Below are 16,587 nucleotides of genomic sequence, written 5' to 3' on the forward strand. Positions count from 1 at the left end.
CTGCTTCTCCCTCTGCCTATGTCTCTGCCTCTGTGTCTCTCATGAATAAATGAATAAAATCTTTAAAAAAAAAAAAAAAAGAAAGAAAAAGAAAAAAAGAACTAGCTCAGGAGATCTTAGTTTCAGTCAAGAATTTACTGTACAAAAAGAAAAGAATTTACTGTACAATTAAGAGTTAATTAGACTAAAAGCAATGGTGCTTGCTGTGTATATTTTCCTCATCCTGAAAAAGTTTGGCTTGACTTGATGTTACAATGGGTTCCATGACCTTCTAATTTCCATCTCTAAAGACGTCTCATAACTCTGATAACCATTTCTTTGGCTTTAAGGTGGGAGTGGTATTGACTTAGTCCCTATGCTTTCTTGGTACTCTCTCTCCCAAAGCTTTATTCTGCTCTCTCCCCTCTCTCTCCCTCTAAAGGTTGGTTTCCATTTTATTTCAATGGAAAGTCTGCAACTAACAGGCATAGACTCCAGGAAAGGAAATACTGGTATGAATTTGTCACCTAATCTGTTATTTTAAGTTTTCTCAAATATTTCTAATCCATGTTTTTACAAAAAGAGTTCTATATTTTACGAATACATACCAGAGTAGTTATAAATGAAAATATCTGATATTTAGATTTGGCTTCAATATAGTTTGGAGGAGGGGCTAAGAAAGGGTAGAGGTATATATGAAATAAGGCCACAAATTGATGACTATTGGAAATATGTACATGATTTTATTATACTATCCACTGTAGTATATATTTAAAGATTTCCATAATAAAAAGTTAAAAAGAGAACTCTTCAGGTGCACCTATGTGGCACAGTTGGTTCACCATCTGACTCTTGGTTTTAACTCAGGATGTGATCTAAGGATCATGAGATTAAGCCCCTTGTTGAGTACTGCACTCAGTGTGGAGTCTGCTGAAGTTTCCCTCTGCCTCTCCCTCTGGCCCTCCCCTACCCTCGCTCACTCACTCTCTAACTCTACATCAATCAATCAATCAATCAATCAATCAATCAATCTTAAAAAAAATACTTCGAGGAAACTGTGAGAAAAAAAGCTATAACTAACTGAAAGAAATTTTATATCAAGATTTCATGTGGCTTATTTTAATCAAGCAACTTCTGACCATATGAGTTAATTCCAATCAGATTTTCTGTGAGGTTTCAATAATCAGCTGAGAATAATGCATGTATGTCTGTAGTTGTCTTTGTGGCTGAGTAAATAACAAAAGTAAATGGAGCAAAGTGTCTTTAAGAAAAGAACAAGAGAAACGAAGAAAGAGGAGGAAAGAGAATGGGGGGAGGAAGAGGAAGGAGGAAGAGAAAAAAGTAGAAAAAGTAGAAAGTCCCTAAGTAAAATAGTCTATTTGAAAAGGGCTCATTTTTCCTTTGACCTTGTATGAAATAGACATCATTATCATTTCAGACTGAAATTTCCTGCAGATTTAGCAGCAAGTCTTATCTAAGTTCAGTCAACTAATCAGCTGGCCTTTTCCTGGCTCAGGTACTGTGTGAAGGGCATAGCTGGTTTTCGCTTTCCTCCAATAAGGAACAGATAACTGAAGATCTCATACCTCTCTTGCCCTGCTGTGTCCCATAATTGTAGGTGGATTCTCTGGCCTCTGCCAATGGCTCCATCTGGCCCATTGGCTCTGTATACCTAAAACAGCAAAATGAAAAAGAAAACTTTTGAGACCAGTGAAATCTTCTCACTTTTCTGTTCAGTAAAGTGCCCATAAGCATCTAGACTTCTAAAACATCCCATATGGAATACAACCTTGTTTGTATGCTATTCAAATAATTGTCTTTGGATAATATAATAATTTGTATTAAAACATAAATATACACATATATTTTTATAAATATATTATGAAATATATAAATAACACATAATTTGTATAAAAATAATAATCCATTCACCTTTCCTCAAAGTTCCCTCAAATCACTAGTATTTTTCCCTATACCATCTTTATTTATTTTTAAAGATTTTATTTATTTATTCATGAGAGACACAGAGCGAGAGAGAGGCAGAGACACAGGCAGAGGGAGAAGCAGGCTTCACTCAGGAAGCCTGTGCAGGACTCTATCCCAGGACTCTAGGATCATACCCTGAGCCAAAGGCAGACGCTCAACCACTGAGCCACCCAAGCATCCCTCCCTATTCCATCTTTAAAAAGTATTCTGAAGCAATTTTATAAGAAGGACCTCTAGGGGATCCTTGGGTGGCTCAGTGGTTTCGCACCTGCCTTTGGCCCAGGGCGCAATCCTGGAGTCCCAGGATCGAGTCCCGTGTCGGGCTCCTGGCATGGAGCCTGCTTCTCCCTCTGCCTGTGTCTCTGCCTCTCTCTCTCTCTCTCTATGTCCATCATAAATAAATAAAAATAAATAAATCTTTAAAAAAAATAAGAAGGACCTCTAAAGATCTCTTTCCCCATAAAAGCAATGAAACACTGGCAAAAAAAAAAAAAAAAAAAAAAAAGCCAAAATCCACTTTTTCCAAACTCTGAAAATTAACAAAGGCTCACAACATTCTAAGAAGCATCTATTTAAGAAAAATGGCTGAATATCAGTAAAAACAATAAATTTTGTGCCATTTTAACTTTTCCTATCCCATACCATTCTCCCCAACTCCTAGTAGCCTTGAAAACCAAGAGATGAACCATCTGGGGCTAACAAAAGCCTAACCAAAAAACTTGAAAAAGAAAAGAAATGAGATGTACATAGGGATATTTGAAAAGCTCCAAAGTGTTCCTTGGAAAGTTCCAGGCTGGTCTCATGTAAAGGGCTGAACATATGCCTAGGAAAGAATTGAAAAGACCTTATTGTCTTATCTCTAGCTAACTTTGATGCTCTTCTCAAGCAGGAAGTGAAGGCTAAGGCAGAGCTACAAATTGACTGCAGGAGCATTAGGCACATGTTCCCAAATGGGCATGCACACACGAACATGAACACACACACATACACACACACACACACACACACACACAATATGTGTCAGAAAAAGATGACAGACTTACTAGTTCAAGAAATCTGTACACTCAGGGACACCTGGGTAGTTAAGTCAGTCAGTTAAACATCTGACTCTTGATTTCAGCTCAGGTCATGATATCAGGATAACGAGATAGAGTCCCAAGTCAGGCTCTGTGCTCAACACAGAGTCTGATTGAGATTCTCTCTCTCCTTCTCCCTCTGCCCCCCTTCTTAGGAAATGGGGAGGAATCGGACTCCAGAGGTGCTAGATTATATTATTCAAAATGTCCAGCTTTCAATAAAGTATATGAGACACAAAAATAAAGTATGGTTCATACACAGGGGGAAAACAAAATCAGCAGAAACCATCCCTAAGGAAGGTCAGATGTTGGACTTACTAAATAAAGACTAAATAAATCAGCTATTGTAAACATAATAAATCAGCTATTGTAAACATGTTCAAAGAACTAAGAGAAATCATATTTAAAGAATTAAAGCATGGGGGTGCCTGGGTGGTTCATTTGGTTAAGTGTCTGCCATTGGTTCAGGTCATGATCCTAGGGTCCCGAGATCAAGCTTCAAGTCAGGCTTCCTGCTCGGCCCAGAGGCTGCTTCTCTCTCTCTCCCTCTGCTTGTGTTCATTCATTCTCTCTCTCACTCTCTCAAATAAATGAAAAACATTTTTTTTTAAAGAGCTAAAGAATAATGCCTCATTGAATAGGGAATGTTAATAAAGAGATAGATATTGTAAAAAGTAAGTTGCTGTAAAAGGAATAATAAAGACAGTGCTTCAGGCTGAGATAAAAGGACACAGGGCAATAAGTCAAACCCATAAAAAATAAAGAGCACCAAAAAGACAACTACATAGATAAATATAAAAGACAGTAGAAATGCATTTTTATAATTCTTCCATCTGATTAAAATACAATTGAATGAATAATTATAAATCTATTGATGGGCACATAGCATATAAAGATGTAATTTGTATGACAATAACAGTGCAAAGGAGGGAGTAGAAAATGAAGCCATATGTAAGCAGAGTTTCATGATAGTATTGAAATTAAGTTGGTATTAATCCAAACTAGACTGTTAAATTAAGATGATAGTTGTAATTCCTAGGGTACCAACTTAAAAAATGACTCAAATATATAGTAAAAATAATGAACGACAAGGGAATTAAAATGTCATACTAAAAAGTATATGACACAGGCAGCCCTGGTGGTGCAGCAGTTTAGCACCGCCTGCAGCCCAGGGCATGATCCTGGAGACCCTGGATCGAGTCCCACGTCAGGCTCTCTGCATGGAGCCTGCTTCTCCCTCTGCCTGTGTCTCTGCCTCTCTCTCTCTCTGTGTGTCTCTATGAATAAATAAATAAAATCTTTAAGAAAATAAAAAAATAAAAAGTATATGACACAAAATTAAGTAGTCATGAGAAAATATAGGAACAAAAAATAAGACAGAAAACAAGTAGCAAAATGGCAAACATAAATGCTTTTTATCAGGAATTATATTAAATAAATTACTCCAAATAAAAGGCAGATACTGACAAAATGGATTTAAAAACATGATCCAACTATGTACTGTCTACAAGAGACATACTTTAGATTCAAAGACACAAAGAGGTTGTATATAAAAGGATAGGAGGAAAATACCATGCAAATAGTAACTAAAAGAGATCTGGAGCTGTACTAATATCAGGGAAAAAACACTGAGACAAAAATTGTTATTGAGGACAAAGAAAGATATTTTATAATGATAAAAGGGTTACTCTATTGAGAACATATAGGGAGAAAGGGGGAGAAATAAACATGCCAATCATTATATTGGAAGACTTCAAGACTCACTTTCTATAATGGATAGATGAATAAATAGGCAGATGAACAAGGAAACAGAAGGCTTACCACCACTATAAACCAAGAACATAAAAGACATCTATGGAACACTTCAGAACATATTCTTCTCAGGTATACATGAAACATTCTCAAAGACAGGCAATATGTAAGATCATAAAACACGCCTCAATAAACTTAAGTCTGAAATAATACAAATTATGTCTTCACTCAAAATGGGGTAAAATTAGCAATTATTAGCAGAAAAAATTTGGAAAATTCACAAATACATTTTACACAGTCTTAAATTAACAGAGTCTTAAATAACTGATGGGCCAAAGAAGAAACACAAGGGAAACTAGAAAATACTTTTAGATGGATAAAAATAAAAGCACAACTACAAAAAAAAATGATCAAATGAAGCTAAGGCAGTTACCAGAAGGAAATTTATAGCAATAAACACCTATATTAAAAAAGAAGATCTCAAATCAATAACTTAACTTTCAAACTTAAGAAATTAGAAAATAAGAGAAATTAAACCAAAATCAAACAGAAGGAAAGAAATAATAAAGAGTGGAAATAAGGTATCTTTTCTTTGAAAACATCAAACAAATTGATTGACCTTCAGCTAGACTGATCAAGGATAAAAATAGAAGACTCAAATTCCTAAAATCAGAAGGCTTTCAAAAGATCTCCTGTATAACCAGATATACTATAAATAATAAAAATTAAAATTAAAATAATTTGTTAAAGATTTAGTTATTTGAGAGAGAGCACAAGCAGAAGAGGCAGAGAGAGGGGGGAGAGGGGATCTCAAGCTAACTCCATGCTGAATGGGGAGCCCAATGTGAGGCTAGATGTCACAACCTGAGATCATGACCTGAGTAGAAACCGAAAGTCAATGAACTATGTCACCCAGGTGCCCAAATTAAAATAATTTTTAAAGAAATTTTTAAGAAGGACAACACTACCAACCTTACATATATAAAAATATTACAAATGAATACTATGAACAATCATATGCCAAAAAATTAAATAATCTATAATAAATTGAGAAATTCCTAGACACAAACAACTGAAACTAACTCAAGAAGAAATAGAACATATAAAGAAACATATAACTAATAAGGAGACTGAATTAGTAATCGAAAACTTCCCACAAAGAAAAGGGCAGGCCCAAATGTCTTCACTGGTGAATTTAAGCAAGTGCTTAAAGAAGAATCAACACCAATTTTCCCCAACTCTTCCAAACACTTTTCAACTCATTTTATAAGGCCAATATTATCCTAACACCAAAACTAAAGGTATCATGAGGGGGAAAAAAATCTACCAACCAATATCCATTCTAAGTATTGACAACAAAATACTAGCAAACAGAATCCAGCAACATATAAAAAGGTTTATATACCATGACAAAGTGAAATTTATCACAGGAACAGCAAGGATGATTTAACTTACAAAAATCAATCAATATAATACAATACATTGTAGTAGAATAAAGGACAAAAATCAATAACTATCTCAATAGATGCAGAAGAAAAGCCTTTGAAAATATTCAACATCTTTCATGATAAAAAAAAAACTACTCAAAAACAGAAAAGAATGTCCTCAGGTTGAAAAACAGCATCTATGAAAAAACACAGAGCTTACATTATACCTAATGGTAGAGGTCTGAATGCTTTCTCCCTAAAATCAAAAACAAGATGAGGATGTCCCCTCTTATCAGTTCTATTCAACATTTTACTAGAGGTTCTTGCCAGGGTAATCAGGCAAGAAAAAGAAATAATGCATATCCAAATTGGAAAAGAAGAAGTAAAAGAGAAGATGGTGTGATCTTGTATATAGAAAATCCTAAGGAATAAATATAAATATACACACACAATTTGAACTAACAAACAAGTTCATCAAGGTTTCAGTATACAAGATAAATTCACAAAATAAATTATATTTCTATAGTGGCAATGGACAATTCAAACTGAATTAAGAAACAATTTACAAAAGAATGAAAAAGATACTGAAGAATAAATTGAGCAAAAAAGTGTACAACTTAAACTTTGAAAAAGCTACAAAACATTGTTGAAAGAAATGAAAGAAGATCTAAATAAAATGGAAAAATATCTCATGTTCATGGATCAGAAGATGTAACATTATCAACAACCAATATTCCTGAAATTTATCTACAGATTCAGTGCAATTCCTATCAGAGTTTCAGCTGGCTTCTTTGTAGAAATTCCACTTGAATTCAAGTGGAATTGCAAGGAATCCAAAACAATCTTGAGAAAGAAGAACAAGGTGGGAGGACTCATGTTTCTCAATTTCAAAACTTAGTACAAAGCAGATGTAATCAAGATAGTACTGGCTTAAGGATAGACATCTAGATGACTAGAATAGAATTGAGAGCCCAAAAATAAACACATATTCATGGTCAATTGATTTTTCAACAAGAGTGCCAAGATCATTCATGGGGAAAAGAATGGGCTTTTCAATTGTTGGACCCCTACCCACACTGTATACAAAAATTAACTCAAAATGGATCACAGACCTAACCATAAGGGTTATAACTACTTATATGTATATATTTAAAAGGACATTTATCCAGAATGTATTTTTAAAACTCTGAAAAGTGAAGAATAAAAAGACAACCAATTTCAAAATAGGCAAACAATTTGAATAGACATTTCTCCAAAGATTACACAAATGGCTAGTAAGTACATGAAAAATAATTATTGCTCAAAAACGTGTCATTAGGGAAATTTATGTCAAACCTACAATGAGATATCACTTCACATGCACTGGAATGGCTATAATCAAATAGACAATAACAAGAGTTGGTAAGGATATGGAGAAAATGGAACTCCTTCCATATTGCTGGTAAGAATATAAAAAAGTGCAGCAACTTTAGAAAATTTGGAGGTTACTCAAAGTTAAACAGAGAGTTATCATATGGCAAATTAATTCTATTCCTAGGTGTATACCCAAGAGATTTGGAAACATAAGTCCACACAAAAAAAATGTATATGACTGTTAATGGAAGCATTATTCATAATAGCTAAAAAGTGAAACAATAAAATTGTCTATCAATGGATGAATAAACAAAATGTGGTATATCAATGCAATGGAATATTATTTGGCCATAAAAAAGAATGAAGTCATGATACATGCTACAATATGGATGAACCTTGAAAACATTATGCTAACTGAAAGAAGCCACACACAAAAGGAGGCATATTGTATGATTCCATTTACATGATATGTCCAGAATAGTCAAATCCATGGAGAATAGATTAGTGGCCAGAGAAGGGATAAAAGAGGAATGACTGCTAAAGGGCATGAGGTTTCTTTTGGGAGTGAAATGTTCTAGAATGAGATGCACAACTGTGAATATGCTAAAAACCACTGAACCGTACACTTTCAGTGGGTGAATTTTGTTATGTGAATTATATCTCAATAAGGTGATTTTTAAAAAAACAAGATCATAAAATGGAAATTAATAAATATAATCATATACATATATACTGATTCTACAATTATATTTCAATACTAAAAATTTCATGAAATCCTATTCTCACTCAGTGGGTCTGAGTCTCTATAAGACTCTCTGTCAGAAAAGACCTAGAGTAAGAGGGAATGCATTCTTCTATCCTGGAAGCCAGAGACCCTGTACCTTTTCCAGGTAGAATATGCTCCATTGAAAGATCTTTGTCATTAATCTCTTGACCACTTGTTGATCCATGTCATGGTAACAGTTGATTCTTCAGCAAGAAATGTAGTTCATGTGAAGGCAACTCTAACACAGTGACCCCCTGCCATCCCCTCCACCATCAGAATAACTATCAGTCCTATGGCCCCTTATATTAAAAAAAAAAAAAATAAGTGCCCCTTCACCATTCAGTAGAACCTCCTCCTTGGTTTCTTCCCAGATCAACATTCACTACTGGCATTCTCACTCCTAGGTCAACCTCCCCCTCCTGGCAGCATGATGAGTTCTGCCACTTAGCGTTCCACGTGGGACTGAATTAAGATAAAGGTAATTAAAAATGACATCAAAGGTGGATGAAATAGTCCACAAAACAGGAGTAGGGGGATCCCTGGGTGGCTCAGCGGTTGAGTGCCTGCCTTCAGCCCAGGGCGTGATCCTGGCAACCAGGGATGGAGTCCCACATCAGGCTCCGTGCATGGAGCCTGCTTCTCCCTCTGCCTGTATCTCTGCCTCTCTGTGTCTCTCATGAATGAATAAACAAAATCTTAAAAAAAAAAAAAAAACAGGAGTAGGAGGGTGAGGGTGGTTTGTAAGCTTCATAACAAAGGCAGACAAATAACTTTGTAGAGTTCTGAGGGACCATACAAGCCAAAAGGGTATCAAGGGAAAATTAAAAGAAATCTTCCCTTTTGTCTCCTTGGTTTTATATTAAATGTCATTTAGCACAATCTTTTAAATCACATTGCAAAGACTGAACATACTACACTTTCACATGCACCCTTCAATTATATATTCCTAACTTTGTCCTTCTAATTCCTACAAATAAACTAGACAGACAGGAAAGCACTGATTCACAGATCACATTGTCATATAGAACTTACCACTCTTTTCTCCCTGAAATCAATGCCCACTGTCGTGATAAATTTGGAGTTAAATTTGCCATCTGTGTACTGGTAAAGTACACTGGTCTTCCCTACTCCAGAATCTCCCAAAGCTAAAAACTTGATGAGGTAATCATAGTCTCCATCAGACATAATGAAGAACTCAGTGCTTCACCTGTAAAATACAAACAAATGCATATTTTTAAAAAGCCATTAGGAAATATTAGACTATTCCATGAATACTATCGGTTACTCTAATATCCAGTTCAGTAAGTACTATGTGACACTTATATGCCTAAGGGTTCTGTGAAGAGGATTAGATACTATTCACTGCCCCCAAGGGTCTAATAATTTGCTAGAGGAGATGTAACAGAAATAATAAATAACAGCTTAAACTTAATGTGCATATTACAGTACCATTAAGACAAAAATTCAAAGTGAGAATAAAAATTAAGAAGATAACCACCACTAAGTCTTACATGCAGATGCAAAAATTTTAAAAAGAAATAAGGAAGGAGAATGTTACAGGAATAATAATAGAGTGCAAGTGGTTCCAATTCCCAACCCCCCCCCCCACACACACACACACAACTTTTTTCAAAGTCTCCTGGTCCTAGATCTCAGGCTTTTCTCTTTTACTTGGACATTTAGGCAATTTCATTTATCCTATTCATTTCAAATGTCACTATAGTTCTTTCAAAGACAATACTAAATTCACAAGTAAAATTTGGCTTGTGGCATTATTATTATTATTATTACAATTACATACCTCATGTTAAGTCAGACTTTCTTAGAATACCACTGCTCCCCTGGAAACTGAGTTCAGATTTGGGCAGCCACTGTTCAGAAGTCACAGTTGGCTCATCTACCTATACTTGCCTTGGTATTCAAACAAGAAATGCTACCAATTCAGGTTTTTGATATTGACTAAAACAAAAGTGCAACTTAGAGAAGAAAAATTCTTGTTTTTACCAGCAAAGCCTAACCACGGTTATTTTTATCCTTTGCAATGAGCACTTCTCAGGATTTGTTTTTATTCTCTAAATAGATTCAAACTACTGAAAATATCAGTCCAACTGAAAATGTAGTCTGTCTCCAGGAAAGGCTTACTTATTTTTATGCTCCCATTTCTAATACCAATAAACCCTCCTCAAAATCAGAAAAATAATGAGCTACCCCACTACCACCTGCAACTCTACATGCCCATTCAAACATGCATATTCTCCCATCCATACACACATCAGATGCCCTATATTAGATGCTAATTTTCCTTTCATTGTCTATTTCCACCCAGCCTCACATTGAAAAACTTTACTACCATTCTCATGCTTCCTATAGGATTATTTCTATAGGTCCATAAAATTAATAAAAATTCAAGCAAGGACATTTATTGATTTTCTATGTTTTTTCCACTACCCCATCCTCAATTTGGTGACTCGTCTTATGCTCAAAAATCCTGAATACTAACCCCCAAGAGCCACTGCAATTTACTTCTTCATGGTGCCTTAGTAAAGAGCTAGGACCTCACATTCAGATATGGCTGGTCAGCTGATAAAGGCAGAGATTCCACAAACATTCATAACTCTATTTGCACACTGTAAAGAATGACACTTCACAGATGATGGCTTTCCTACATTATAGCTTCTGTATTCACAGGTTTGGGTTGCCTGTATTAATGGTATATAACATAGTCCTCTCCAGAAGATAACTAATATGGTACAAATAAATATGCTAGTATCGTATTATAGGATCTCATTTGGCTCCAAGTTATTCATTAATAAGAGCTAAGAATTTAAAAGCAGGCCCAAATAATGTTTAATCATTTTGGAAGTTCCCCTAAAAATGAATAAGGAAGCAGAAGGCAACTTCAAATTCTGCAATGAGAATGATACAACAACACTGTGGTTACCTTACTTCCTCTCTACTTTCAGGTTGAACAAAGGTTGGTCATTTCTGTATCTATGTTTTTATATCATTTAAGGTACAGGAGAAAATGTTATCACCAATGGCATCACTCAGAAGAGTGCCATTAGGATTCTCTAAATCCACTTGAATGGAATTCAAAGACAGATGAAACTATCTCTGCTGCACCAAAATTTAATGTGTTAGTTACTAGGGGAGAAGAATCACAAATATAAGTCTAAAAATGTTCTTTGTGGGTTTTTCTATTCATGTTGATAGCAATACATAACAATTTGTTCCCAAACCAAGCCATTGTAAAGGAAGTATTAACAAACCAAATACCACAGCTAAAGGTATAAATACCACCATCAATATTAATCATAGTTTGCACTCTTCAAATCACATCTCTAGGCAATTATCTGCCTTGTTAATCTGAAAATAAATTTCCAGACCTTTCACTCTCTGGGTTCAGTTTTCCCAAAGATGAAATACAACCCAGAGAGAATAACTCATTTGCATAGTCTAGAAAATAAATCTAACTCCAAGTTCAATGTCCAGTATACCTCCAAGCTTATTGTCTGTTACTCAAGTTTCCATAAATGCATGTTGGGATTAAAATTACCAGGTACTAATTGTACAAGGCAGCCTAAGAGGAAACACATGATTTTTGAAGTCAAGAAGAACTGGGCTGAATCCCATGTCTCCCACATGCCAGCTACTCAGATGTCTCGGAGTCTTGGCTTCAGGTTTCCGTTCTACGAAAAAGAAGATACTTTATACTCATTCACACCATTGTTCTAAAGATTGAACAAGACACTCTTTGTGGAATACCCAGCACAGTGTTTAGCATATATTACAACTCAGTAAATGTTAGCTCACTCTCTTCACACCATTCTGAACAGATCAGACTGGTTCTAAAGACCCAGATCAATCACTGAAATTGCCTATGAGCAGTTCAAAACATATTTCTAATACAAAGGATTTCTGACTGGCTCAGAGTAATTTGCTGAGTCAACACAGATCACTTTTAAACTAATTCTGATCTTTTTTGGCTGGTTTAAAACATTTTCAATTCATTTCAAATTGATATGCCTATTGAAAAAGAAGTTATGACCAAGTTAAAAACAGGTTCAAATCTGTATAAAACACTGCAGTCCATTCTAACAAGCTCATACTTGCTCAAAAAAAAAAAAAAATCTGAATGGTTCATTCTAGTTCAGAATGAAAGACTCAAATTCAAAGAGGTTACACCCACAAAACTATTTCTGACTGATGTAAAGTCACTTTGGCTAAAACTAAATATATCTAATGAAAATTACTTGGGTCTGGTTTCAATAGCTCAAACTGCTTCAAACTAGTTTTACCTAGCTCAAATAAGTTCTGACCTGGAAGGCAGTCAGAACTGGCTCATGTGAGGTTTGATTGGTTCAGAGTATATTTTACTGAGTCAAGTTAGTGTTGACCAGTTAAATATCTCCAACTGAGTCAAACTTGCTCTAATTTTATCAAACTGCTTATAACTGGATCATGTCATCTATAAAATTGTTTTTTACTGTCCCAGAATGATTAAAAACTGGTTCCAACCAGTCCAAGTTGACTGATCAGAAAGATGTTCAAACAGTTCAAGACTAAAAATGTAAAATGATAAACAGAAGCAAAAAAAGCAATGGTTTGGTGTTTTAAATCTATGTCAAACTAACAAACTCAGATTTTTACTGATAATTACCTCAATTGCAGATAGTCTATACCCCAAATTGATCTCCACTACAATATAGTTTCTTTCTATATCTGAACAGTTTGTATGTGTTGGAGAACAGTAAACAAGTTGAGAAAAAGGAATACAGGCACACTGGCAGAGGAGAATATGAGAAACAATAGGAAAAGGTGTGATGGGTGACAGAGATTTCCTTGGTTGACAACTCACCATTTTATCTCAGGGATCACAGCAAAACATTAATCCATGATCCAACAATAAAACAGAGATTTTTTTTTTTTTTAAAAAAACAGAGATTTCAAGTTAAGAAAAATCTGTAGCAAATTTGGAGGCTATGTAAAGTGTGCCCTAAATTGGTCACAATGACTAGGCTAGTCTGGGTTAACAGACCAGAATTCTAAAAAGTAAGGACCTGCAAGGAAATAAAAGGACTTATGAAGGAGGCAGGCCTTCACTGATAACAGAGATTTTTCAGGTTTTGGGCAGGGTATTGAGGGTAACAAGTTTCTTATCTGAGTTTGCAGCCAATTAGTCAAAGCCTAGAATTAGTGGAACCATTTCCTGCTTCAGCAGAAAATAATTCTAGTGCATAGCAAACTATAGCCCCAAACCCATCCTGCAGTCCAATATATGTGTTTCACCACTGCTTATCACCACCAGATGAAGAAAACTTAATATTAAGTTTAAACTGCTGGTAGAAAAAAAATAAAATAAAAAATAAAAAATAAATAAACTGCTGGTAGGTCTTCATATAGAACCACCTTCATATAAAAAAATTATTTTTGTTTCTTATTCTTATTACTCCAGTCTTGAGTAGTCAGGGGCCTACTCCCCATAAAGAAAAAATTCCATTCCCCAAGTATAGAAATAACATAAATTATTTTTATGTTGGCATTTTAGAGCAGGAAGGGAAACACTGAAAACACATGGTGCAAGATTTGACATTTGGGACATCCAAACAACATTTTGTACATAATATTTGCAGTGGTTGCATTCCAACCTATTGATGCTTGAGAAGTTAGTTCATGAAGGCTTTTCCCAATTACATTACTCTTGCTAAAAGCAGCTCAGAAGCCTAGGTCAGATGCCCACACACCAAGTACTTTACAATCCTTATCACAGTCCTAAAGTCAGGGGCTACATACCACACACACTTCCTCAGTGCCATTCTATAATGGATGCTCCAATGAGAATACAAGTAAGTGCGTCTTGGGCAGTCTATTCACATGCTAACATGGGCTCAATTCCAGCATGTTGTTGAGAAAGAAGAAAAAGTGGAGGTTAAGAACATGGACTCCAGAACCAAATCACCTAGATGTGAATATAGTCATTTCACTTTAGATAATTTAATCCCTGTGCTCACTTTGGCAGCACATATATTGAAATCGGAAAATTTGATCCCTTGGGGTGCCTGGGTGGTTCAGCCAGTTAAGCGACCAAGTTTTGATTGCAGCTCAGGTCCTGATCCTCAGGGTCCTAAGATGGGCCCTGGGTAGGGCTTTGTGCTCAACTCAGCATCCAACTGCTCCTCCCCATCCCCCTCACATGCACTCTCTCTAATAAATAAAAATAAAATATTTAAAAAATAAAAGAAAAAATTGGGACGCCTGGGTGTCTCAATGGTTGAGCATCTGCCTTTGGCTCAGGGCATGATCCCACGGTCCCAGGATCGAGTCCTACGTCCAGCTCCCTGCATGGAGCCTCCTTCTCCCTCTGCCTGTGTCTCTGCCTCTCTCTCTGTGTTTCTCATGAATAAATAAATAATCTTTTAAAGAAGAAAAAAAAACTTTTAAAGAATATTTAATCCCTTTGCTTCAGGTTCCCCCATTTTAAAAATGGGAATGATTTTTTAATTAATTTTTATTCTATTAACTATCACGCATATGCTTTCTTATCTTAAGTTCTTTATAACTGGGATGCATCTTTCATTTCACAGTCTTATAATGTATGACATCTTGCAACTGTTACTAAATGAGGTAGCACTGGAGATAGTTGTATGAAAATATTTCATTAGCATCTTCTAGCAAGATCACAAATGCACCATCAACACATTTTAGATTTGAAGGAGCTGTAAACCTATCTCAGGAGGCTGTGGTAAAGATAGAGTTAATGTATACATGAAGAGTTTAGAACAGTGTCTGGCACACAGTAAATCTTGTATGACTATTAACTGCCATTAGCATCATCATCTTGCAATCTAGCTCCCAATGGTAAATATGCAGACAATATTCCTTTCTTTCCAAGAACTATAAGAAAGAACTATGCCCCTAAACTAAAAACTAATGAAAGAAAAAATTAGGAACTTGTGAAGAGCACTTAAACCAAAGTTCACTTCTTTAAACTCTGTATCTCCTTCAGGAAGACACCTCAAGGAAATGTCTTCTAAAAAGTCAAGAATGACTCTAATTTGGAACATGCAAAAGACTTTCTTACTCTGTTCACTTCCATCTATCCTCCCTACACAAATATTTTTTCAAAGTGCTCTCCACCCTCACTCTCACCAGACTAACAATAGAAAGCAAGGAACACCCACTTCCTCAACATACACTAAGTAGTGGTAATTGCCTTCAGAGAGAAAGTCAATGATCTTCTTCCTTATTTAAAAAATAAAACATATCTTAATTGTTCTTAGGGGAATAAGATAGAAGAGAGTGGTTTTAGTCAGAGCAAAGGAATTAGATTTCTCTCCCTCCCTTCTCCATCTCCACCGCCCCCCCCCCCACACACACCCCTAGCCCAAATACTCCATAAAGCTTCCTATGAAAGTCAGTCCTAGACTCCAACCTTAGGATCCCCTATCATTAGGCAGACTCATTCTGAAACTAATTCAGATAGGTCAGCCATTTCTTGAAAGCCAAATTCTCTATCAGCCATATTTAGTACAGAGAATTTAAAAAGAGGGAGGGATAATATTAACTGAATAGATGTGCCACAAACAGTACTAGACATGCATGATTTTATCAGCACACCACCCTTAAAGATAACTCAAGGGTCTGTACAAGACTTATATTACACAAAGAGTGATATTTTCTTAAATATAATGGGAGGTAGGCTCAGGTTCAAATTCTGACTGTTTCTTTGTCCTGGTCTGAGTTCTTTACACTAAGCCTCCATTCTTTCAACTATAAAATGGAGATAACAATGGTTAAGTGACATTATCCACAGAAAGCTTTTAGTGCATTGCTTATATTAAATGTTCAATAATTGAAACTTGTTTTTAGCAATACTATGACTAAAAATCTCATCAAGCTCTCAGCAAGGCATGTCACTTTATGATCTATTCTTAATCCACTACCTGAACCTTTAGAAAAAACATAGGAAAAATTCAATTTAGATGCAATCACTTATGAGATGTCTATCCATTATGAAAGCTATGCTGGCATTCCAATATAACACTGAGTTTTATCTGTATGATTTTTGGCAATTTCAGAACCGAAATGTTCATCAGTTCAATACTTAAATTTCCAAAAGAGGAAACTGAATGAAGTCCAGAGAAGACAAGTGAACCATATAAAATCAATCAGCCAATTAGATGTGGAGCTGAGCTAGATTCCTAGTCTTCTAAATTCTAGTCCTATACCCTTTTCTAACATAGCATGT

The 16,587-nt window shown here is 35.5% G+C and overlaps 1 protein-coding gene across 3 annotated transcripts in view; it reads right to left on the bottom strand.

Annotated features, from left to right (window-relative positions):
* Positions 1-16,587, bottom strand: part of RAB27A (RAB27A, member RAS oncogene family) — a 71,887-nt gene that overhangs the window by 17,613 nt on the left and 37,687 nt on the right. For all 3 annotated transcript variants that reach the window (XM_072808720.1, XM_072808721.1, XM_072808722.1), the window contains 2 exons: positions 9,372-9,546; positions 1,566-1,651 (listed from right to left, as the gene is read on the bottom strand). In XM_072808720.1, coding sequence (XP_072664821.1) covers positions 1,566-1,651; positions 9,372-9,524 — 239 coding nt within the window. In that variant the 5' untranslated portion in view covers positions 9,525-9,546. The remainder of the gene's footprint in view (positions 1-1,565; positions 1,652-9,371; positions 9,547-16,587) is intronic.

This window comes from Canis lupus, chromosome 32, assembly GCF_048164855.1.
Source record: "Canis lupus baileyi chromosome 32, mCanLup2.hap1, whole genome shotgun sequence".
In the NCBI taxonomy this organism is placed as follows: Eukaryota; Metazoa; Chordata; class Mammalia; order Carnivora; family Canidae; genus Canis; species Canis lupus.